Below are 25,689 nucleotides of genomic sequence, written 5' to 3' on the forward strand. Positions count from 1 at the left end.
TGGGCTTTCATGGCCATAAAGACAAAGGGTATTTTTAATCATGTTGGTGAGTGTTTTTCTTAGAAATGGATGCCTTCCTCCTTCCAGTGCCAAGAAGGAGTCTGGATTAGAAGTAAAGGATAAAGGGAAAGCAACCCCCACATGAGGCCTAAACCAATCAAAGTGCTCTCTCCCAGCTGGCAAGAATTTACTTTCCAAGGTCAATGTTCCTCCGCGGATTTAATCGTTTCCTTTGTGTTCTACTCTCAACTTTTCTTAAAGTTTTGTTATGAACAGTGGACTGGCATTCTATAACCCTCCCCATGAGTCCCTTGGGCAGGCAGCTGGACTGCCATGATTTTACATTTCTTTCTTAGGGATAAAAACGGAGGAGAGGAGATCTCACTTTTTCTGATGGTCAAGGGTGTTCTATGTTTGCTTTGCCCTCTACTGTGAATGCTCTTCTCTTAGCACTTTGTGTGGCTACTTTCTTCTAGTTATTCAGATATCAGTGAAAAAAGTCACCTCCTCAGAGGCCAAAATCCAAGATAAATTTTGTGATTCCTCCCCAGTCACTTTTTTTCACATCGCATAAAATAAAATCCGGTGTTTTATTTATTTTTTTTCACAGCATTTGTTACTAAAGCATTTGGTTGATTTGTTTATTTTTCTATATCCCTTAAAAGAATAGAAGTTCCGGGACATCCTTGTCTGTTTTCTTCATTTCTATGTCCAGAGTGTGTGGCATTGTATGCTTGGTATATAGTAGACACTCAATAAGTATATATTGAAATATATAACTGAATACCAAATAGATAAAAAAATGAAGGAATGAGGAATGGGATCCCACCAGCCCTGGAGAAAAGCAGTAGACACCTTTCAAAAACAAGGAAGCAAACTTATTAAGAGAGGTTTGCAGATGGGCTCCAAGGCCACTACAGGCCCCGAAAATTGTTGATTTTCATGTGCTTACCCAAGTGAGATTGTTGCCATTGGCCATCCCGCCTGGTGGCACCTTCCTTGGTACGGAACCCATGCTAATGGCAATAAACATCTGTATATGGCATATACAGCAAATGGAAATACGTACCACATTATCACCGCTACCAATCTCATGATGGCTTCATTAAGAGAATCAAAGAACTCTTTCAGGGCTTGACCCTGCTCTTTCATGTTGCCAATCACAAATCCAAAGCACATGGAGAAGACAACTAGTCCCAGGGCATTGACCCCATTCACAGACCCTGGGACTGGGACCAACTCCTCTGTGATCCTTGTGAGAGTCTCCATGGCCTCTGACACATTGTTTATCACGGCGCCCACGAGCGTTTCATTGGACTGAACAGGCACTTTAAAGCTTCTCTTCTCATAGTTGGTTTTAAACTTAAAAAAGAAAAGGCACAACAGGGATTAGAGGTGGTTTTTGTTTTCTTCTTTTTTCTTGCCTGTTGTCCCAATTTTCTCTAATGACATACATTAACCTCGTATTCAGAGAATACTGTTATAGAAGGTATCTAGCTAGCATCTGTGTAATCTGTGACAAACCTCTACTACTTCCCCAGCACAGATACACACACACTCAAACACAAGACAAATCATAGCAGGAAAGACGTATCTGGCTGAAGAGTCTGAAATATACATGTGTTTTTGCTTTCTTCTGAAACCCTAGTATAATGGCTAAAAATGGGCTTTTAAAAAACTGTAAATCTAAATATTCATATAGTCCCTTTACTATCTGTCATGGTATGGGATCATAGACAAATCAACCAGACATCATTTTGGTCTTATTGACGTCTGTGAAACAGAAATAACCACAGTGGTTCTACCTCACGGGGTTGTTGTGATCAAATTAAGCAGAATATATGAGAATACATTGTAAATTTTAAAGCCAACTAATGTTGGCTAATGGTGCTCAGTAACAAAGCCCTTTGGGGATTAGACTTAGCTGAAGATTTCAGCTAATATTAAAGATCTAAAAATCTCCTATGCACCCCTATGTTTATAGCAGCATTATCTACAAGAGCCAAATTATGGAAGCAAACCAAGTGTCCATCAATAGATGAATGGTTAAAGAAGATGTGATATATATGTATATATATATGTGTGTGTATATATATACACACACACACATACATACACACACATATATATATGAAGATATATATATATACATATATATATATATATACACATATCAACAAAGAAGATAAATATATACACAATGGAATATTATTCAGCCATAAAAAGAATGAAATCTTGCCATTTGCAATGACATGGAAGGATCTAGAGAGTATAATGCTAAGCAAAATGAGTTGGTCAGAGGTAGACAGATACCCTGTGATTTCACTCATATGTGGAATTTAAGAAACAAAACAAAGAAAAAAAAAAGAGACAGAGAGACAAACCAAGAAACAGATTCTTAGCTATAGATAACAAATAGATGGTTATCAGAGCAGGGGGTTGGGGGGGGATAGGAGATGGGGACAATAGGTGATGGGAATTAAAGAGTACACTTATCATGATGAGTGCTGAATAATGTATAGAACTGTCGAGTCAATATATGGCATACCCAAAACTAATATAATACTGTATGTTAACTATACTAGAATAAAAAAAGCCTTAGTGAAATTAAAAAAAAAATTAAAAATTCCCAAACAATGATCTTCAAGGCATTTCTGATAATATCAATTCTTAAGAATAGATACTTGATTAATAGTTGAGGATGACAGTCCAGTTCTCAAGTTTATAAAGGAATTTCTCTTCTTATTCAAATTAGTCTTTTCCCAACAGCTTCTACATAGATGTCCCAGACAGAAGACTCAAGGAGTATTTGACTACGACCACATGAAAAAATTAAGCCCACCCATCTATGATTTTAATGAGAGTAGAATGCCTGGCCTTTATGTTAATGGTAGTAAAGGATCAGAGAGTAATTATGTATGGATGTTGCCTGGATCTATAGTCTAGGGGAAGAACGCTTAGCTGTACATGAAGCGTTGGGCCATTTTGCTACCAAGAGTGAAGGGGAGACTTTTGTGTCCAGTGGGAAACCACTACTCTCAAACAAGGGCATAACCAGCTGTCAATACTATGGACACATCTCTGACCAATCATTGATACTGCTGGTAATCCTAAGTAACAAGGAAACTGGCCCGTTTAAGTCTCCTGTTCCAATCAATGTTCAAATCTCTACTTCACTGGGATGCTTATGCATTTTATGGATTGTCTAGGGGAGATTTCCAATCCTGATTAGCCTTTCCTATGGCTCCAACTCTTTCCCCCTAGACACAGTTTGTAGCCTACAGAAATTGCAACCTCATTTGCATTCTGGTCTAAGACAAACAGATCTGGGAAGATACATTTGCTTCCCTTTCAAAATCCTGGAAATGCAATCCAAAACCAAATATAATAAATCTGCTCGAGTCAGCACTTTTCCCAGTGCTGCTAGAAATCAGCATTTTTGATGTTGCCCAGTGCCAGCTGACTAACTAGAATAGTCAGCCCCATGGTGCTGGCGTGGGCTGGTTAGATTGAAAGGGGGTTATTATTTATGATTATTGCAGGTTTTGAATAAAGTTTGATTTTGACTTCTTAGACTTTTTTTTTTAAAGAAAGGATTCTGTTTGAATTTTGCAGTGTGTGCACGCATTACCTATTAAAAATAGTCAATAAGAATTTAAAAAAAAGGGAGGGGAACCAAAGAATGACTTGAATGTGTACAAGTTAGTCCTCCATGGGGCTGGGGTTTTATTTTGTTTGCTTTAGAGATCCTAAGCAGAAGGGTTAGGGAATTACAACTAGGGTGAAGTGACACCATCTGGAGAAATGTTTGGGAACTATTATTGAACCCAGAATGTCTAATTGTATTCCTTTTAATATTTTGGGTAACAAACCTTTTTTATTCAGGTGAAGTTAGGATGAACTTCACCCCCAAACAGTAAAATGTGTTTGTATCCATAACACAGAGAGCCAAGCTTTGTGTGTATCTGGGCTAAAAGGAGCTGGACCTCACAGAATGTAGGAGCAGAAAGAGGATAGAATTTGGAGTCAATGCAATGGATCTGAATTCTGGATCTACCATTTATAACTTGTGAGATCTTGTGATTATTAAATAATCCTTCTGAATTATCATAGATGAGTTGCCTCATCAATGAAATGAAGACAATGATAGCCATCCCATTCATGTGAGGACCAAATACAACATAGCAGGCATTTAAGAAATGATGATGCCGTTTCTGATATGGTTCCTCCTTCAGAATCCATAAGGCCCTTAGTAGACTTTCAAAAGCCAACCCACCGATTTTTTTTAATTAAACCCAGAAACTTGAATAATCTCCCTAATCTTTAAAGCTGAGTTGTAAATATGTCTTATACTGTTTGTTTGCTTGGTGGGCTTTTGTATGTGGAATGTTGAGGGGGGGTGGGCGGAGAGAAGAAGGGAGTGTCCTGATTGGCCTTCTTAATAATTAACGGAGACTCAGAGTTACCTGTATGCAAGACTTGAGTATCTGGCAACTACTAAGCCTTCAAAACAAAGTAAGACCTCCCCATTCCCTGCAAATTCCTCAGAAAACCCTAGTGCTTTCCAGCTGGTTGGCAAAAAAGTATTTCTTATAGCAGAGAAGTGGGAAAAGTAAAATAAAATAAACAAGAGGGTCCCGCTCTATGTGGTATGCCAAGAGGAATTTCAAAAGTGAATTAGTGGCTACAGAGTGTTTACCTGTTTAAAGCAGGCTTCCACCAGATTTGGAGGGAACATATTCCTGCAAAGAAAATAATGGTCATTTGAAAAATTTCTCAAATAATAAGTTTGCTTCTTAAATATTTTTTCATTGTGTCTAAGTTAAAGACTGTATTAAACTAAGCAGCAAATGGATAAGAAGAAAGGTTTTGGTGGATTTTATGACTTGACGTGGGACATATGGTCATCCCTGTGTGGGGCCCACGTAGTTCATATTTTTCAGGGAAGTCTCAAATTCGACTCATCTGTCCTTTTTCAGACAATGGGATTTTAAAAATTTGGTCATTATATCATCAAATATTGCTCCCGGGAAGAACCAAAGTGAGCATGGAAACACCTTTGGTTACAAACACTCTGGTTAACTAAGTTCTTATTTAATAATACCCATTTTGATACTATGCCATGTGTCCATGGACCAACTGTTCTGAATCAAATGTCATGGTCAGACTGGAATTTTATCTTCCACAAAGTCCTCCCAAAGGCCAGCTGGGGGATGGGCTCTTGATTCTGAATTGCTGGAGCTTTTGAGGCTCTTTGGTGACCAATGGGGAGATGGCTCACAAAATTTAAACTTGTGGTCCATGTGGCAAGGTTTGGCACTTTCTCAGAGCAGTGTCTGGGTTCATGGTGGAATTCAAGGGGCCACCATCTAGCTGGGGAGTCCCTAACCAGCTGGGTGAACTTGGCCAAGGCACTACACCCATGTAGTTCTCTGCTGATTCATCTGTTGAAGAGGATATTGGAATAAACTATCATTAGAGCTCCAAGGTTTAAGACTGTGGGACAAGGACGTAGAGGCGGAGGTATCTGGTGTGGGGATAGGGGTGTCTGCAACCTCGGAGGCCGGAGAAGTCAGAGTGGGAAAAGTCGGTATCTAAACAGAAATCATTTCTTCCTGTAGTTTCCAGAGGAGGGGGAGTGGGGTAGGCTGGTACTTTTATTTAAAGAATTTTAGTTGGAGAACTTGGGACTCTTAAAAGAGGAAGACCGTTCTGCATTACCCCAGGTGATATTCGCACCCAAAAATTGTTCGAGTCCCTTTCTGCCTCTTTTTCTGCCTGCATTTGGTCATGAGAGCCATTCATTATTTCCCCTGTATGTAAGGAGTACAATGGTGGGTGTGTGGGGGAGGGTCTGGGCCGGGGAAGCCTTTACTGGGCCAACAAAATGTAGACTGGAAAAGAGGAATACGGAAATGAACATAGTGCTGGGTTTCTTGTGGAAATCTGCAAGTGTTTATTGATTGTGTACTCCACTGGAAAGCTTCATTTGCACCAGTTACTTGTGACATTTTAAAACAGGTATTCCATGGAAAAAAATGAAAAAATGCTTATTTTTAAAGTCAATGAAATTCTATGTAGCATGGAAATATAAACAGGAATCTTTAATGATCTGGTACTCCTAGTAGTAGAAGATGTATTGTGCGATAGAGAAAATATGATTTACATTGAAACATTTTCAGTAATTAAAATTGATAGGGTTCATTTAAAAAAAAAAAAAAGAGAGAGAGACTATGGGAGTAGGAAACATGGCCCAGGAAGTTGCAGAGCCTAACATTCCAGCAGTTGTAGGTTATCAAAGTCATGTTTTAAGGTCATCAACTCTTGTCCCTTTCTTCTTACCGCCTAGACCATCCTGTTTCCTTTTCCTTCCTATCTATGCTCTGTGGGTCTATCTATATAAATCTTGATAGAAATGTGAGTTCAGGAGATTTCAGGAAAAATGCTTGAGCCAAGTGACTGGTGGGGATGGGCTACTCATACACCTACCACTGGGGCAAGGAGAGGCAGAAACACACAGTACTCTGACGGATCAACCAGACTTGTAACGACAAGCTCCCAATTCTTCAAACAAGGAGTAGAAATTCTACAGAAAGAGAATATAATACGATACTCCTAACCTAACCTACCTGATGGTAAAGGTCATGGAAAAAATGATGAAAAGCCTTAAAGCTTCCAATTGCTGGTGGTGCCTCACCATGCCTTGTAGGTTCCCTTAACGCTGCCTGTACTTTTCCAAAGCCCTTTCACTGATCCTTTTGAATATGCAATATGCTTCCTGCCAGGATCTGACTGACACAAAGGCTGGTGTGTAGAGAGAGCAATGAAGAAGGCGCCAGGATCAAACTCGGGTTTACTTCATAGTTCTGTGTGAGATGACTCTACCATCAAATCTGTTTCAAGTACTAGATAAGACTCATTGCAATCAGTGTGTAGTTTGTACATAAAACAATGCTAAAGAAGCCATCCTTTAATCTTTCGTTGCTGGTCTGCCAAATCCTTTCTTCGGCAATAGTGTAAAAGGAAGATGTTAGAACAGGTATGACCAGACGATCTTGAAAGGCCTTTCTGGACAGAAATTGTTGTGCCTAATGGATGATAATACCGATGACAAGTTCTACATTAGAAGAGTCCAATCAACAGGCTACAGTTGAATAAAAACTAGCCTTAAACAGCAAGACAATAAGGTAAGACTTATTAATATTCCAAGGTAAGCTGCACAGCTGAGAGGAGAAGTGAGTGATCAGATCCTGAATCCTAAAAGCAAGGGACTCAAAATCTATATCCCCTCTTTGCTCTTCTCACCTCTTTCCCATTAGGTCAGAAAACAAAAGCTGTAACTTCTGTTAGAAAGAAATGAAGATGTGACCTTCACTTCAAGCCAGCAAGGCTGGTTCAGTTAGATACCTGATCTGCAGTTGACTAGCTCCCCCAAAAGAGGGGTTGGGCAGTCAGAATATACCCAAAGGGGTGGGCTTGCAAGGACGTACCTGATCAAGTCCAGAAAGGCGTCTGCAGCTGTCACTTGAACAATTTTGCCTTCTCTGTGCATGTTTTCCTTTGTGCCCTTCCCAGGATGGATGATGATGACAATGACTATGCCAATAACCACGGCAATGATGGTTGTAGTCATGTAATAGACTACTGCTCGCATTCCCATCTTCCCTGACGCCTTACTATCTAGGGCCGCCATTCCTGGTGAAGGCAAACAGAAGGAGATTTTCAGGAAGTCAGTCCAAAGAATTTTCCAGAGGAAGGTAATGGGGACAGTCATTCCTTCAACACCCCCTTACCCTCATTCCAACCCGGCAATGGGATTTTATACAAGTTATGAGAACTTGGCATCAAATTCCATCAGGGCATCATAAAAGGTGAAAGAAAAAAGCCAAAGAATGGCCAGTCATCAGCTGTGGCAGCAAACACCTGATCACCCATTTCCTGCCTCAAGAGTTGATTTCATGTGGCTCTCTAATGATTTAAAAGGGCAATCAAATTCTTTCCTAGGTTATTACTGGTTGGGGAAGCTATGAGTGTAAATAGTGAGTAGTGCGTGTATGAAGAGCTACTCAAAAAAAATTTCTGACAGGATAACCTAAGCCTATCTCAAGTCACTGTGGTGACTCACACTGGTAAACTAGCATTAACACTTTTGAAAAGACTTATTATTTTATATATGTACTTGGGAGTCTTTTTTTCATGTTTTTATGCAAAATAGAAGCCATTATTCTGATCACCTAACAACTTATCAGCAATTTGCATTTAAATAAGACATTGGGTTATAAAGCCAAAGTTCTCAAATAGTTTCTCTGGGGTTTCATTTCATCTCATCTCATCAAAGTTTAAAAAAAAAAAAAATTCTCTGTTTGGTGGGGTTCTTCTCATGTTTCTACCTTCTCCCCTGGGCATGGAGTACCTTATCTCATGTTAAACATCTTCGCCCCCTCGTTTTCAGGACATCTTCAAAGTCTACCTCAGGCGAGGTGTTATCCTAGGTAAAAAAGGAGGTGTGACTTTCAAGATTTCCCTTCCTGCTCTAGCAAACGGAACATATCTTAATGTCTCTTGGGATAGTAAAAAACTGGACATGACACAAACCCCTCAAAAGATCAGATGATAATAATATGGGCTGTTCTGTTTCATTAGCTATTTCTTCACTTTTCTTCTTTCTTTCCCCTCCCTAATCTCATGAAAACACTAAAATCCAATTATAGTATAATCCAATCATAACATGGTTTTCATTACTAATTAAAATTTTATTTTCTTTACTACTTAAAAATTGCCTTTTTATAAATGTATTAAAAGGTTATACTGTACTCCAATGACCAGTATTAGATTCTACCAGTGATTTAATTTTTAGGTAGTGACTTTGTTCATACTAACATATTTAGAGTAAGGTAAAGTATTGAAAAAAACAGTATCCATGATTGGGCTGGGTTTGACCCCAAAATGTGATATAATGGTAATTCCCATGAGAATTGACACCAGGGCTTTCAATTTATAACTTCATTTGTATTTGAATAATATCATTTATAATTTTTAAAATAAGCACTTACTTAGTACCTGATAAACACATAAATGACTAAGGTCTTAGTCAACACCAAGTAAAATGGAGTGGAAACTTGAACTTTGTTCTTATGACGCTAATTTTCATATACTTTCTGCCACTGAGGAGACCAACTGGAGCTCTCACAAACAAGGCGGCCAACTTTGGCTTTAATGCATGAACTTAGCTTCTCCTACCCTTGCCCTGAGTTTCTTGAAACCCAGGGCTAACTATCCAATACTGGGATGGTGCCATTTATTTGCCAACCTTAAAAATGGGCTGTTTTCAGTCAAATGTCCCATCCCCCCATTTTCATCCTCAAGTCTGAATCACATCTCAAATATCTTGGCTTTCTGTGCTTGCAATAATTTCTCTCAGAAGGGGCCCACTCTCTTTCCCATTATTGCCTGAGCTTGTCACCACTGAAGCCTGAAATTCTTCGGCAGCAAGTGGTGTGGGCACAATAGGCCGGATATCTCTGCTAGGGGGTACCAGGCAGCAGTATTTTCTTCCTCCAAGATGTTTTCTTTCCCTCTTGCCTTCTATTCTGTGGTGCTGTTCCGTTCTCACGCCAACTCTTCTCTGACGTTCCTGCCCACTACTCCCGACCTATAGCTATTCAGAGAGAGCGCTAAGTGGTCAAGGCAGAGTACTGGAAACCAAAGTGGCAAACAAAGGAGGAGGCTTAAATCTCCCTCCCTCCCACCACAGGGCTAGGGATGGGGGGAGCTCTCCCAGGGTCCATAGCTACAAGGCTATAAACTTGAAGAAAAAAAGATTCTTATTTATAGGATTTTTTAAATTTAAAAAATGAAAACCAATACAAAAGTATTTTCTCCATACTTTTAAAATTCTGAAATAGCTGAAGACAACCACCAAGGCATGTTTTTAGCAGTGAGTCTAGAAGGAGAACTGATAGTCAAAGGAGAGGCTCACCAACCTCTATATGTTGACCCTTTTCCTTTGCAAGAGAATAAAGCAACAGCTGCTATTATTTCAGCCAAGGAAGGAGGAGTGTGTGGGGGTAGAGCAGAGGATCTTCATGAACCAGTTCCCCATGTAGGTCCTTTTCTGAGAGGTGGCCCGGTGTCCCACATGGGTTGCTTGCCTACCTCCGCTCCTGGTCCTCCATCCCCTCCCACCACCTGCCAACTCTGACCACTCCCCTTTTCTCTGACACAGGCTCCTAAAACTGAAGGGACCACCATGAACAAGGTCACACACTGTTGTGAGGGCAAGAACAGGATGGATGAGGACAGTCTGCCAGACACAGGGCCTGAAAGAGAACGGTCCTGATAGTGGTAATACCAGGAAAAGATTAGGATGAGCACTAAAAGACTAGCTCATTAGGATGAGCTCTAGAAGACTAAACGTCATGTGAGCCATGTCTCTCTTCCTCTCCCTTACTCAAACTTGGTGATCATCTCTGTTCCTTAGTCTCATGAAATTTGAGACAAAGCTCTATACCAGAGACTACACACAAACATCAGAATGTCTGGGGGCAAGGGTAAAGTACTAAATCACTTTGTGGAAACGGGAACTTAGGGCAGGAAGTGCCCTAAATGTTTGGGAAGGGAAAATTTTAATTGAGCCTTGTCACTTCAAAATACGTGGAAGAAAAGAACACCGGGGCAAGGGAGACAGGAGGTCACTTGGGTGTGTAGGTACTAATGGGAGTGTGTTACAACAACTATGTGTTTGTCTAAACATACATTTGAGAAACACATTCCAGAGCAAGTAGTAAAGATATTAATCTCAGCTGGTCTCTTTTTCATCATTTGAAATGGGTTTAGCTAAACCAGATTCATTCAAGACATCTTGACATCTTTATTATGAAAACAATCTGCCATCAGAATTAAGACTCTCTTGAAACCCAAGGAATACTATATTGCACAGTTGCCACAAGTACCATGACTGGTTTTCCAATTATAATGATGTGTTTGTTGTGCTTACATATTTTACATATTTTGAGTTAACTTTTGTGCCAGTTCCCTAATTCACTCACAAAATCCCACCCCCAATCAATGTCATATATTCATCTAATTTCATCACAACTGTAGGTTGTAGACGTCACTGATATAATTTTAAAGGTGAACATACAAAAGATCACAGAAGTTAAGTAATTTGTCCAGTGTTGCACAGCTAGCAAATGGCAGTGGCAGAATTTGAACCTGCACTCTCAAGGAATCACTCTTTCCCCGGTACCTCACTTTTAATGGACAAGCTGGAGGAAAATTCCATGGCGGTAGGTAACTGGAAAAACTCTAGCACATTATTCAACATTCCCTACCTTCAGAGGAAGTGTATTACGCTGCTCACCAAAAGGACTAGCTAGAGAACTCATCGATTAGTACAAATTTCTCATCATTTCTAGAAAAACAGCCAAGAGCAGTTCTAATGGAGCATGGAGGATCATTGATACTTGCTGGCTGTGAGTACATGAATCATGTTCTCCTTTCTAAAAACCAACCCTTCAAGAAGAACCAGTCATCAAGAAAGCAATCCATCCGTCATTTCTGCAAACCTTTGAGTTAAGCATCTAAGAGGGATTAAACAGACATTTTTCGAATGTAAAAGATTAAGACTAAGCTTCAGAAACCTGGGTATTTTAGGCGCAGTCACTTTGAAGAGAGAGGAAGGATGACAAGAGAGTTTCTTAATGCAAATAGGTAAATACACATTTACTTCTTTATTTATAGAAACAGTCTTTCGGTCATCAGTTTGGCATTAACAAATATGGACCACATTCGTGTTTATTGCAGTGATGGAGTAGGGAGGGAGGGTCTCGTAAATATGTATGTGGAACCCTGTAAGTCTGTATTGTCAATTAGATTTCTTTTGGTATAATGTTTGATATAAGAATTTGGTAAATTCTTGGATAAATGAAATATGCATTCAGCCAAGCATTAAAGGATAACATATAAATAATGTCAAGTTCTCAATGTTCTATTATTTGCATGGATTTTACTCTTCCATCTGCTAAAAATCTATGTCTTATCCATTCACGTGTCTTACTCTACTTCCCCCAGTAATTCCTGTCTCTGACTTTGAAAATCGAAATTTAAGGAAGAAGCCTTCTGTGATGAATTGTCTTTCTACTCATTCTTGTGGTGTTTCATTGTTCTTCCAGGGACTGGATCAGGCCCAGAAAGAAGAGAAAAGGGGGGAGGGCAACTGCTGATTCAAGAATATTGTCTGTTTCAGGTTTAGTTTTATTTTAGAGGCACTCCTACTCCACAACAGGCTACTCAGATACTCATGTAATGAAACCGCCTGTTCTCCATCCTAGAATTTCAAGATGGCCAAACTGACAACAAGGAAGTCAAGGATGGGCTCCAGCATGCGCCATATTCATTTGATTATAAGGTGATTTTTTTTTTTTTTTAAGGAAAGTTAACTTCTAAAAATACAACATACTTCCTATTTACAGATTGAGAAATGAACTCTTGTATCCTAAAACAACTGCCCACTGCCAGAGCACGGGCACACGGGACCCCTCAGAGAGGAGAGTGAGCAAGAGGGTCAAAAAGCTCAGAGGAGAGGGAAGGAGAGGCAGAGGGAGAGAGCATAAAATATCATTTTAAATCTGTCTCAACTATACTATGTTCTTCTTCACTAAAACAGTTTCTTCTGGCCCCTTTATGGACTCCATGGTAAAAAGTCAAATTCTAAGATTCTCTGGGTTCTGAAACAGAAGAATCTTTAAGAGGTCAGAAATCATTGCCATGGATTGTATCACAATTCTGAGTCACAATTAATACACAGGATATAGCCTCAGAACTTAATTTAAAAGACAATATTTCAAGCTAAGGCCAACCTCAGGCATTTTTTCTTTCTTTCAGTCTTTTTTTTTCTTTTCTTTTTTAATTAGAGCTCAGTAATGAAGAGCTTAGGCTCTGAGATAAGAATACCTGTATTCCGCTTCTGGCTCTGGGACCTTCTGACCTCTGTCAGCCTCTGTCTCCTCATCTGCAGTATGGGAACACTGACCGCTCTCTCACTGGCTTTTCACGGGCATTAAAGGGACTACTTCCAGTGAGAAAGCACTTAGCATAGTGCTTGGCACATAGTAAGGATTCAACAAATGTTAGCTGTTATTATTAAGTAAGCAGAAAAATAACAAACAAGCTATTTACTAAGTATTATTTGCCTTCTCTAAGCCTCCTTTTCATCTAGACAAGAAGCTAATAATATTTATACTGCAAGCTTAGGGAAAACTTACATAAAGCCTCTAGACAAAGCAGATTCTTGATAAATGCTAGTTACGATCATTCTGTCTCTATGAGAATTTTAGTGCCCAAAGTGCCGAACCATTAGTTCTACTCACTGACGCAGCCTCAGTGGCTAGAACTGCGCCTGCGCAGGAAGGCCCCCCATCAACGTGTGTTGAATAGTCATTCTTATCACCGTTGTTGTTATGTTGGGGAGAGGACACACACACACACTTTTTTTTTTTTTTTTTAACATTTAGGTTAGGTTACTGTGAATTACAAGTACTCAAGTTGCTTTTGTTCTTTAAAATACTCTGAAACTCGGATTCGTCAGTTTCAGTTGCTCTTCCCCCAGTTTATCCAAAATAGGTTCATTCTATCTTGGAGAATGAGAGACAGCTCTGGTGGGTCAGAGTGACTCGGCATCACCTGGAGCTTCATTTCCAGAGCTGGGGGTGGGGGGAGGGGAGAGGAGTAGACGGTGGGGAGGGGGGTGGGGGGAGAAGGTGTCACTCACAGCAAGGTGTCCCCGGGGTAGTCAGGAAGGCAGAAGACTGGCACACCTTTACCCCTCACCACCAGGAGCACCCTCCGTTTCCCTTCCTTCTCTCTCTCCCACTTCTATATTATTTTCTCTCGTTTACTACCATGATGCACTCTCGAAGATGAGCCCATAGAAGTAACTGCTGAAGTCCTCTCTGTCCCTACGTTAACAGAACACTGAGTGAAGAAGTGAAAAAATAAACACACAGAAGGCAATGGAAGAGACGGATGGGGTCTAACACGTGCTTACGATGCAAGTCATGAAATCTGTTCAGTGAGTTACAACTAGTATTGTTTTCCATTAATGGAAGAGTGCAGAATAGAAAATACCAAAGGGTATCTATCTCCTATGGTAAAGGTGTAAGTATTAGTTTGTGAAACTTTTTTCAGCTGTGTGTATGTATTGTGTGTGGCTGGGTCACAGTGTAAAATGTATTTGTTTCCCCGCCTTTTTTTTCTTTTTTCCTTTTTTTGGAGGGGGCACCCAATATGAATACATTTATATTTTATTTGTAGGTTCTAGTAAAAAAAGAAAGTAGTTTGCAAGCACCAGTAGATACTCACATTCAGTTAACAGTAGAGGCTTTAAAAAGGAACCATGAGCTGTGGTCTCTCCTTCCTGTTATTCTTGCTTTCTACAACTTGGGCTGCCCACAGCACCCAAGAATTTATTTCACCTGGCTAGTGGAGACCAAGGAAATAAGCGTGTTGATGTCCAATATCTGGTCAGTTGAGCTGAACAGAAATTCTGTAGACATTGTAACAAGGGGAAAAGTTTGAGAATAGATTTACTATGCAATTTTGAGCAAAGAGGCATTTACTTTAATCGGTAATTCTTAGTGAAGAAGAGTTAAACCATCTCTATAAGCAGCTGAGAACAATTTTGTGGAATTCACAGTCAATTAAATCACAAGTATCTTCCCAGGGGTTTTCCCCCTGGCCAAAATTTCCTTCCCATATAACTGTGTATAATGTCACAAAACTTGATATTTCATTCGCCTATAATATCATTTAGTTTTATGAGGTTATACTGCATGAGAATGACAAGGACACTTCTCTGCAAATTTATTGCTTGTGATAGCATATAATTTGTCAAGCAAATTGATTTTTTAATTTGACCCTTAAAACTGTCAACAAAAGTCTTTCTTCGAGTTCCACTGTTCACTAGTAAAATGAAGTGTGGAAAGGCAAAAGGGAAACACTCTGTTTTGAAAGATTGTTAAATAGAAAAAATCCCAGGGGAGCAGACAATATTATTAGTGGCATAAAAATTCACATAAATCACCCTTTGTTCTCAGCAGACAATCCCTTTTCTCTGAGGAGAGAGAACCTATTGTCCTCTGAAAAATGAACTTTCATACCGGGAAGCAGTGAGGGGAAACTGAGGTCCAACTTTAACTGCTGCTACCTCCAATATTAAAGAGTACCAGTGGCTTCCTTGACATTTGGCGTGGAGAATGATTCTCCTGGGTGACCAGCTTGATGAGGTCCTCTGAGTGGTCAAGTTTGCTTTTCTCTACACTAGTCTTAACCATCGAACAGACTCTCATTACAGCCTAGCAGAGCCCTGCCAGGGAACCCACCATGGGGACTCCCTCTCTCTCTCAGCAAGGTCTCAAGAAAACCTTGGAAGAGCCAGCTCTGAGATCCACTTCTCACAGGCACACAGCTGCCGGTACAAGACCCACTGAGAGGTGACTTAGATACCCATTCACCCTTCACATTAGCCCACCCTTCGCTCACGGTATTGGAATGTGCTGCACAATATGCTTTTCTGAAGAGGAACCAGGGAGTAATTCATCTTCTTTATGTGTGCTAAGCAGAGCAAGAGGGAGAGGCGAGCGGGACCCATGATGAGCTGGGGAGTAGTGATTAGTAACAGCTGACAGCCTCAGACCAAGACCCTTTCTTTGGTTACCTCATTGTAACAGCCGAGCACAAAGGAATGACTGTCCTCTCGCCAAGATTTAGAAACCCAGGACTGCAGAAAATAGCGGCTAAAAGAAAAAGCATGGGTTGGGCCATGGAGACAAGGGGCTGATCAGACCAACTCTTGGTTACACCTGTGAAGCCTGGCTTTGAGAAGAGACCTCTGTCATGTGCAAAGATGTGGCAACAACCGGCCATCAACCGGCCATCAACTGGCCCCCACCAGGACCACCTATGTGACTAGGGAAAGTAGGTGACTTCACTTACAGCAGAAAGAGTGTGTGGAGAGCAGCAAATTGCTTTCATTTAATGAGAGGAAGTTCTTTGAGGGCCAGAGCTCCAACCCTCCTCTCCCCCTTTCCCCGAAGAATCATGATTTACAACCAACCACTGTTTGAGTGGTTTGCGGTTTCCAAAGCAGCCCTCTTTACTTTGGGTTGAATTACTTGCTGTGGAAAAGACCTGTACGTTCTGGGTCCCACGCGACTTTCTTAGGAAGATGATGGTCAAGGCAGCACGTTTCCTGGCTGGCAGAATGCTGAGAGGGACTGAATTCCACAACAGGGCCAGACTTGTCCAAAGTTAATCAAAAGGCATCTCAAGCTGACTGCAGAACATGTCAGACTCAAGGGGTTCCCTTTCTTCCCAAGGAAGGCCTGTCCCTCACAGGAGAAAGGGAACTGAAAGCCTCAGAGAAATTGAAAGCAACACATGGACATTAAAAACCAATTCGACCTGGCCCTGATTCCCAGAAGAATGGTTGAGACAGGAGTGTGTCTGCATGTCCTGAAATGAGGCTGGGAAGCAGCAGAGATTCCTGGGGCCAAAGGAGCCATGCCCGCCGTTCCAACCCAACATCCACCCCATTCTTTGCCATCAAAAGATTCTGGAACCATAAGCCAATCTGAGAACCTGGAAAGGGACTGAGGTTAAGTCTGTGGCTTGAAACTGAAATTTACATATTTAAAAAGATATATTTCATAAAAAAAAAAAAAAAAAAGAAATGATTGCGAAAAAATGCATTCCCTTTGGTTATTCTCTAAATTAAATCCAGGACATAGGATCTCAGATACAATACACAAGAAGAATTTTTAAAAAATTTTACTCCACGTTCTGGCCAGTTAAGAGAGCGTGCCAATGAAGTCTCTGGGGACAGAGCTGGGGTTGAGAGAATGACAGAAGGAGGGAGAAGAGGGAAAGACAAGGAAGGGAGACTACCCAGCACAGAAGCATGGGATGGAGAAAAAGTTCGGTGGGTGCTTTTATCTCAGTCAGCATATTTCTTGGGCTGTGGCCAACACACCCCTTTTCAGTTCTGATTAATTTTCTCAGCATTTAAAACTTCATCAGTTGTTCTTATCTAATCTATAAAGGAATAGTCGCACCCAGGGAGTGGGAGATTATGGTCCCAGCTACCTGACCCAAACAATAAAGCAGTATCACTCCGCCGAGTGAAAAAGACTGTGGCAAACTCTAGACTTGGTTGGCTTTCCTTACCCCTGCCTGAAGTGTAGTAAGACAACATTCTCTCCTTGAAACAGGAAAAGCTGCATTTTTGCCCCCTGCGCCAAGGGCAACAATGGAACTGAGTTATTCCCAACACAGACCATCAGGAGTGGTGCAAGACTGTTGCAGTTTTCCCCTCCCCCCGCCCAGCCTAGGGACCTGCTTCTGCCTATTCTACCTCAGTTTTGTTAACACCTATGTACGGAGTTTCTATGCACTTCTCAGTTTCATATTTTGATGCTTTTTTCAAAGGGTATTTAGAAATTCCTGTAAATTCTCCAAAGAAAACAATGGGAAGCCCCTTCTATCCAACTCCACTTCTCCTGAATAGACTTCAGGGATCCAGGAAGGTGGCAGAGACAGGAAGTGGAAATGGTGTTCGGCTGAATCGAGACTGATGTTGCTTGAATTGAATTGTAAAAAAAAAAAATTCTTATTAAAAATTCTCTAACTTGAAAAATGGGGATAGGGTGGATAACAATGCAATCACCGGGACATGGAAAAAACACTACTGGATAGGTCTTGAGTAAAGTCTGGTAACATTAGATGGCAAAAACACAAAACAAAAAAATCCCCAAAAGACAAAAGAGAGAGAAAAAGAGAGGGGGGAGTGAACTATGGACATTGTTGTTAAAAAGATATGAGATAAAAGATTTATAAACAAGGAAATTAAAGTGGGGTGCAAAATTGAATTCAAATGAATGATCTTAAAAAAAAAAAAAGATTTGTTTGATAGAGAGAGAGCATAAGCAGGGGGACCGAGAAAGGGAGAAGCAGGCTCCCCACTGAGCAGGGAGCACAATGCAGGGCTTGATTCCAGGACTTCGGGATCATGACCTGAGCCAAAGATAGATGTTCAACCGACTGAGCCACCCAGGCACCCCTCAAATGAATGATTTCAAATGATTCGAACAGCCACCACAGCCCCATCGCAAATCACGGAAAGAGGGAGTAAGGTAGCGAAGGTATATTAAGGGTAACTAGCTTCTTTTAAAAGTGGCTATAGTCCAGCTTCTACAATTAAAACTGTTTCACTGATTCATGCATTCACTCAGCTTTTATGAAGAACTTCTCAACGGTCCCACCAAAGACATGATTGATGGGGCCTCCCTCATGTGTTTAGTATAATAAGTAAGATTTCAAAATATGCTTTTTGAAACAGCCCTGAACAAATACAATGCATGAAATTATCCAGCAGAGTGATCTGGAATGGAATTGGAGGAAAACAGGGAAATCTGCTGGTCCGTACTTGAAGGAAATAGTTGTAATACTCTAGGGTTTGCTTGGTTTGAGTCCTGGCTCTCTCACTGACTAGCTTGTGACAAGTCAAGATATGTACGCGCTCAGTGTCTCACTAAATGAAGGATAATAACGGTTTACTTCATGGGGTTGTTCTGAGGATTAAATGAGTTTAACGTGTGAGGCCTTAGTATAATATTTGGTACAGATAAGTTAGCCCCTATGATGATGATATGTTTGTTTTTCTTTTATAAAAATATTTTTAACTCTGAAGGGGTCCTTGGAACACAATTGTAAAATGTGAGAACTCAGTTCCTAAACTCAGACTCCACCCTGCTAGGCACAGGCCAAGGGCTTTTTCTCATTAAATCCTCCCAGACAACCTGCGAGGTTGGGATAACAATGGTCAATCCCCATTGACAGATTAGGAAACGGGGAGGTTAAATCACTTGCACAGGATCACAGGAAGCATTGATGATGAGTGGCTAATGTCAAAGCACTGGGCAGCCTGTGCTAGAATTAGTCCGACATCTTACTGAACTGGGGGGAGGGGTTCTAACATTCAGGCTTCATTCAGAAGTTGATATACTACTGGAGATCTTAAACCGAAGAAAGAATGAAAGAACACTCAACCATGGATAATTACACACTTCAAAAGCCTGGGGTAATTCCTAGAACTCCCATGTCTCTTGGTGAAGCTGCAGCATTTCTCCCCACCCCACACCCCCACTTCCTTTAGAGTATCTGTTATTAAACTTTCTCTGAGCCTAACCACAGTGGCGCTCACCATCAACTTGGCCAGCCCTTCATTGTTGGGTAGCTTTGAATTTTAAAACAGAAAGAAGCTCAGAAAGAAGCAAAATCTGGTTCCTTATAACCTTTTTCTCCTGAGATAAAATTTTCCTTCTGGAAGAACACAAAGTGAGTCTGGTTTACATTGACCAGAGGGACCTTGGACTTCTTTTCTTTAGACTAAAGACTCAACATTTCTCCAATGGATCCTCATGTATCATGACTTCCAGATGTTCACCAACCTGTAATCCCTCCCACTGCCTACCAGTCAGTGCCCTCATGCTCCGGTACAAACCTTGTTTGCCCAGCTTTCTTGCCTGCTAAGACTTATCCCATTCTTCTAGGCAACTTAGTATGCTCAGGATTCCCTAGCCAAGCCTTGAGTTTTCCTGTCTCTACATCTTTGCTTTTAAGGCTTCCTCTGCCTTCATCCTTCTTTCCTGTGGAAATCCTACCCTTGGTCCAGCCCCTGAATTCCCACAGCCCTTTTTTTGTGCTTCCTGACTTCTTACTCTGCTTTGTTTTATAGTCATGTGTGTACCTGTCTTGCTCTCCTTTACTCTTTCAACTCCTTGAGGCTATAGATTGGCAACATCTCTTCGTATCTTTATTCCCCACGTCGGTTAGCATGTTGCCTGCCCAAAACAGGAGCCCAATAAATGTGTCTTGGATTGGTTTCAACACCCTAACAGCTACTTCGCTTTGTCAAAGTCACTCTTGAATGTGCTCAGAATTAACAAATCACTCCCGATGTAGTGTGACCAGTGCAGAGTACGGTGAACTATTAATAATTATAACTGACTAGATTCATTCTTTTTTAGCCACCACATCCCACTGCTGGTTCATATTAAGCTTTCAGTCTCATGAACTGGTGCCAAGCTCAGTCTTTCCCCATCCTGTAATTGCGCAAATGCCTTTTGATTCTAAAAGCAGAAATATACATTTATCCCCCTCTCAACTTCATTTGGTTGGTTTCCATCCAGCACTGCAGCCAATTGAAGTGATTTTGAATCGCAATCTTAGGCATATGTGGTAGAAGCCATTCTTTTGGGGCTTATGTCATCTGAAAACCCAATGTAGGTGCCTCCTAGGTCTTCAAGTTTTTGATAAAAATATGAACAGGACAGAGCTTTTAAAAAAAGTATAACACAAGTGCCTCACTAGGTGTCTTTCCGGCTTGATATGGGGCCTTAAACACTCTAGGTATAAACATTCAGCTAATTTAAAATCAACCTTGCTATTTTATTAGGTCTTATTTTATTGTCAAACCTATCACAGAAGACTCAAAACTTTTGAGAATGACCAAAACCAATAGTAACAGGAATTCGACAGCTAAATGTTATTATAGGAAGGGAGTATTTTCACAATATAAAGATTCCTTGTAGTACCTGAGACAAGCTGTTTTGTGGGAATACAGTAAGCCTCGCTTTGTAACTTTAGGAAACAACTCTCTTTACCTAAAAGAATCAGTGTTATCAATCTAGAAAGGTATACACCGATAAGTATCTTTTTCTACTAAATGGGAATGTAGTATCATTTGAGTAAAGATATAAACACATCAAGAATTAATACAAACATAAGTCATTCATATGAGAAAGAAATAACAATAATTATTTTAAGCTTCAGGAAAGTTTATTGGATAGTTCACTGGAAAAAAAATTCTGAATGTGCTCTACTGGTCATCAAAAAGTTCCTTACTGGATGTATGCCTTTAATTCCTCTTTGTTTTTACTCCTTCCATGATAACACATCAGCTTGTGATTTTCCAGGTTATAGTCCTTCAATTATAAATATACATGAAGACCCATATAGATGATTATATGCCCAGTGGCTATCAGAGTACAGATTGAACAGATATTGGTTGAATGAATGATGACTGACATAGCCTGCAAATTCAGCAGGTCAGACTAAGCAAATGTTGTCAGCCCACAGATCAATGAGTTATTTACATAACATCTACTCCAACACAAGCTCATCGCTGCAACCAGTGATGGGATGCAGATGGACAAACAGTGGTTCCTACTCCCACGGAGATCTCTTGTGGAGCAGACAAGTCATAGCCTCACCAAATAAATGTTCAATCACACATGATGGAAGAAGTTAAGTGCACAGGAATGGGAAAACTGTGGAAAATATTTGGTTCATGTGGAGAGAAGATGTTACCACAAGCAGTAACATTAAGGCAACAACAGATGCACTTCAGCATTATAAATTGACCCAGTATGATCTAGAAGCCACACTACATCCGGGGCTGTGTGGCACTACAGGGAGGGAGCCTGGATAACAAATGGATATGAGTTTGAACACAGTTTCAGCTCCTTGCCAGCAGGGTAACCTTGGGGACGTTTCCTTATCTGTATAATGGAGATGGTAATACCACAATTTTGCAGAAGGGATAACAAGCATTGTGTGTTCAATGCCTGGCATGTCTTTTATACTCAATAACTGCTAGCCATTATTATGGCAGACAAAATTTAAAAAAATGTCACTGACCAATCAAAGAATAAATCTGCAATCCAGATGATCATTTTATCACTTCAAGGTGAGAGTAAACATGATTTGAATGATGATGCCAATGGCCTCATAGATTTGCTGCTTCATATGTAAACCACAAATTATTTAGCTAATTACTGACTAGTTACCACGTGCCAGGCTCTGTCCCAGGCTAAGTAAACCATGAAACATTGCCTCTAATTTGCACACATCTTAGTGCTCTGGAAACTTGATTGTAGAGAACACAACCCCACAGGGAGTCTGCGAACCACCTTGGAAACCAAGTCTATTATCAAAAAGCCAAAATTAAATGGCTGAAACCAGGGCCAAGTCATGACTGAGAACCTCCAGGTTTGGAGAGTGAGGCCAAGAAACCAAGATTTGTCCATGTGATGTACAAAATGACACCACGGTCTAGTGGTGAGGCTAAAGCAGAACGAAAGCTTCACCAGACCTTCTCTTAATGCAACACAGCTTAAAAGCTTCGCTATAGCACACCAACATGAAACTAAGTTTCTAACAACTCACATTTTCCCAATCTTGGAAGGTTGGGAACTTCTTGCCAAGTGGGTTTTTCATTCCAACGTAGAAAATGCACTGACTTCAGTTGCTTACTCAGGCTCACGCACAAGCAGTCTCCTCGTTCAGAAACGCGCAAAAGCCTCAGTGGGCATGATGTAGGAAGCAGCAAGCCCGCTGAAAGGAGGTGAGGTTACATGCGACAGGAGCGCTAACTGGCTACCACTCGGTGACAAAGGCGAGGCGGGGTCGATGAGGATGCCTCGGATGGCCCGGGCCAACACCGAGGAAACGATCCTTTCTGGACAGCCGCTACATGCACAGGCAAGGAAGGGCCTTGACCCCGACCCTCACGGCAAGGAAGCCGAAAGGGCCTCCCGAGCGGACGTTCATGGCGCTGAAGCAGAATCCGAGCGGCGGTATTCGCTAAGGTCGGCCGAGCGCCTACCGTCCCCGCGAAGCACGCTCACAGCCAGCGCCTTGGCTGAGCTCTCCTTGGGGTCCCCCGAGGGGCACGGACAGCCAGTACTTCGATTACTATCACCACTACTATTTCGGCTCCATAAATGAGCCAGAGCGGCTCCCGCCCAGCAGCTCGTCCGTCCCAGCACCGCGTGTAGAAACTAGTCCGGTCGCCCCGCAGCTTGTGCCGCTAAGAACCAAACGGGGATCGGCACAAATAGAGCCCCACGGAGCCTCCTCTTCTTCAGAGGCTCTGCACTCCTTAGCAGGCTCCTCTTCAACTTTTCAGGGTAAACACTGCAACCTCGCGGAGGGGATCCAGGCTCTGGTGGCCGCGTGGGACGGCTCGGTGGCTTCCTTCCTCGGCACCTACCACAGCCCACGGAGGGAGCTCGGTCCTGAACGAATGATCAGCCTCAACCGGACAAGAGCCGCTGTGCACGACGCAGAGCCCAGACGCCATCAGGACCCGCGAGGGAATGAAGCGTGAGAACAGACGGCAGATGCCATCAGGACTGCTTCGTGTTTGCGCTCTACGAGGCTTGACCTTGACCGCGGGAATGAAGGACACCGGGCAGGGGCAGTCTGTGCCTATTCCCACCCACCCCGCCCAAGGTATATCGGAGCCCGCCGCACAGGTGCATGCCTCCTGGATACTCCAATGAGTAGAAAGGTAAAGTATTTCAAGAAGGGAGATAAACTCTGCAAAGACGCGAGGCACACAGGATAAACCACCCCGGGGGAATCAGTCCCCAAGGCACACAGACACACGCCTTCTTCCACCACCGGGGTTTTGAAGCCTGAGGACATTTCCGCTGGCTCCTCCAACCCACTGTGGATTTTCTGTATGCACAGTTTTCTGCATGCTCCCTAGCGGTCCCTGCGGGGACATCCGAACCCCCTCAGAAGTGGAGGCTGACCTTGAAGCAGGCTGGTAAGAAAATAAGAACACTTTCCTTTCCTTTGGCTTGCTTGAGATAAATTTATTGAACCCTTATTGTATGCCAGGCCCGGAACTACAAATGGAAATACAACCTCGTGCTTGTTCTCAGGACTCACGGGGCAGTGGGGGGAGGGGGTTGGGGGGAGAGGGTATGGGTGGGGGGAGAAGGTGGAGCCTTCAACAGGGGAGGAGGGTGCTGAAAGAAGGGATGGGTGTGTGGCAGAAGAAGAGAGAGGCCCTGGAGAAGGGGATTTGAGGAGTGGTAAGAGCCCATCCGCCAGACTTTGGCAACACTTAACTTTGCCGTCAGGGAGAACTTGAAAAGCACATTTAAGAGAAAAGGGGCAACTTAGTGCCAAATCGGATCTGCCCGTGCACGTTTACCAGATTGGACTCTGGGAGCCAAGGATTTAGTCGTGATGTTGTCAGAACCAATAAACGTGTTAGGAGAACTGGTGAGGGGTAAACGTGGAGTCAGAGGTGAGGTATTTATGGGAACCCTGGAACACATCGAAGGCCCCCAGGCTGTTGAAATTCTAATTAAGAGACATGAAATAACCCGAATTTTGGAAAACTAGTACCCCTCGCAACGCTGCCAAACACCTAGCATCTGATCAAATCTATTAGGAACCATTTCCTCAGGGAGGGAACGTGAAAGAATTGTGAGCAGCTGCCAAGACGTGTTGCCTGCTGGGGTTGCCACGTTCATGCCGTAAATTTATTGTGTGACCTTATTCATTAATACCACTGACCACGGACACTGCGCAAAACGGACAACGCATTTGCCCCAAAGCACATGTGAGGTCAATGCTTCCAAGAGGTCATAAAACAATTTAAGAAGTACCTCTTAGAAAATGCACTAAGAAGCAAACTAGCACACCAATCTGACTCATCACATTTGGCTTAGGAAGTTGACCCTATGCTCTGCAGCGGACCCGTTGCAATTTTCAGGACCCTCACCCCGTACATTTTGAAGCAATTTACAGTAGCTGCGTCAGTTTCTCGAATTCAGCTTTTAGCAGGTTTAAGTATTTTGTTGGCAGGTTCCTAAGAATTGTTTTTGGTGACATTTTCTTCTATCGTGCGTTTCCTCATGGAGCCACTATGGGAGGTGAATAACCAAGCCATGTGACACAGCAGTGTTAGTAACACGCAGCTATATTGGGTTACTTTCCTTTTACTGATCATTTTGGGCGCAGTTCTGCTCCCTGGGTAACTCTGGGAATTCTCCAGAGGCGTGCAGCAGCCGTGAATCTAGCTCTTTGTGTTTGTAACTGTACACCTGTTATTGAGGCCGAGGACGAAAAAACACCAAACACACATTGTTCTATTTTTAAGCCGTTGTACTCAGTTCCAGGGGTGGGAAAGGTACCCTTTCTCCCCTTGAAAGTTACCAAGAGCCAGTATTCTGTTGTAGTGAAACTTAATTTCCCAACTTTGAAGACAGATGATTTAAGTACTGAGGGAGAGTGTGTGTGTGTGTGTGTGTGTGTGTGTGTGTGTGTGTGTGTAAGCATGTGGGTGCATACCAGTAGGAGCTGGTGGTGCCAGAATACATCTTTCCTCACCTCCGGAAATGTCTATCAGGGAAGCGAACGAGCTGGCAACTAGAAAGCTCTCATGTTATGCTCACTGTTTTAACCCAGACACACGCTCATGTCCTAGGGCAGAAATGCTTGCATGTCATGCCTTTAGCAGGATTCCGCTAAATGAGAACTGAAAGATTGAAATCAGTGAATCTTTCCAGGAATAGCGTGGCGAAGCACTGTGCCTGTTTCAAAAGCAAACAAGCAAGAAAAAAGCCAACCACATAAATTGGCAGTAGGGTGCAATATTTCTCTGTCAAGAGCCCAAATGTTGGCTCTTCTGTTCTGACACTGCTCAAGGAAGCCGTGTAGTAAGTCTCAGGAACAGCGATGTCACCTTGGAATTCTGACCTTTCGTCCCTCCTGTGCGCACATCTCCAAAAAATGTTATGTAGTGTATAACCCTGTTTTACATGAAAATAG

At 42.0% G+C, this 25,689-nt stretch overlaps 1 protein-coding gene across 3 annotated transcripts in view; it reads right to left on the minus strand.

The window, feature by feature from the left end:
• The window catches only part of LOC111140916 (solute carrier family 1 member 3), a 77,216-nt gene that overhangs the window by 10,625 nt on the left and 40,902 nt on the right, over window positions 1-25,689 (minus strand). For 2 of the 3 annotated variants that reach the window (XM_022493175.1, XM_022493176.1), the window contains 3 exons: window positions 7,491-7,695; window positions 4,700-4,742; window positions 1,070-1,362 (listed from right to left, as the gene is read on the minus strand). In XM_022493175.1, coding sequence (XP_022348883.1) covers window positions 1,070-1,362; window positions 4,700-4,742; window positions 7,491-7,695 — 541 coding nt within the window. The remainder of the gene's footprint in view (window positions 1-1,069; window positions 1,363-4,699; window positions 4,743-7,490; window positions 7,696-25,689) is intronic. The other variant, XM_022493177.1, reaches the window with a different exon arrangement.

Source organism: Enhydra lutris, unplaced genomic scaffold, assembly GCF_002288905.1.
Source record: "Enhydra lutris kenyoni isolate GAN:26980312 unplaced genomic scaffold, ASM228890v2 scaffoldscaffold5, whole genome shotgun sequence".
In the NCBI taxonomy this organism is placed as follows: domain Eukaryota; kingdom Metazoa; phylum Chordata; class Mammalia; order Carnivora; family Mustelidae; genus Enhydra; species Enhydra lutris.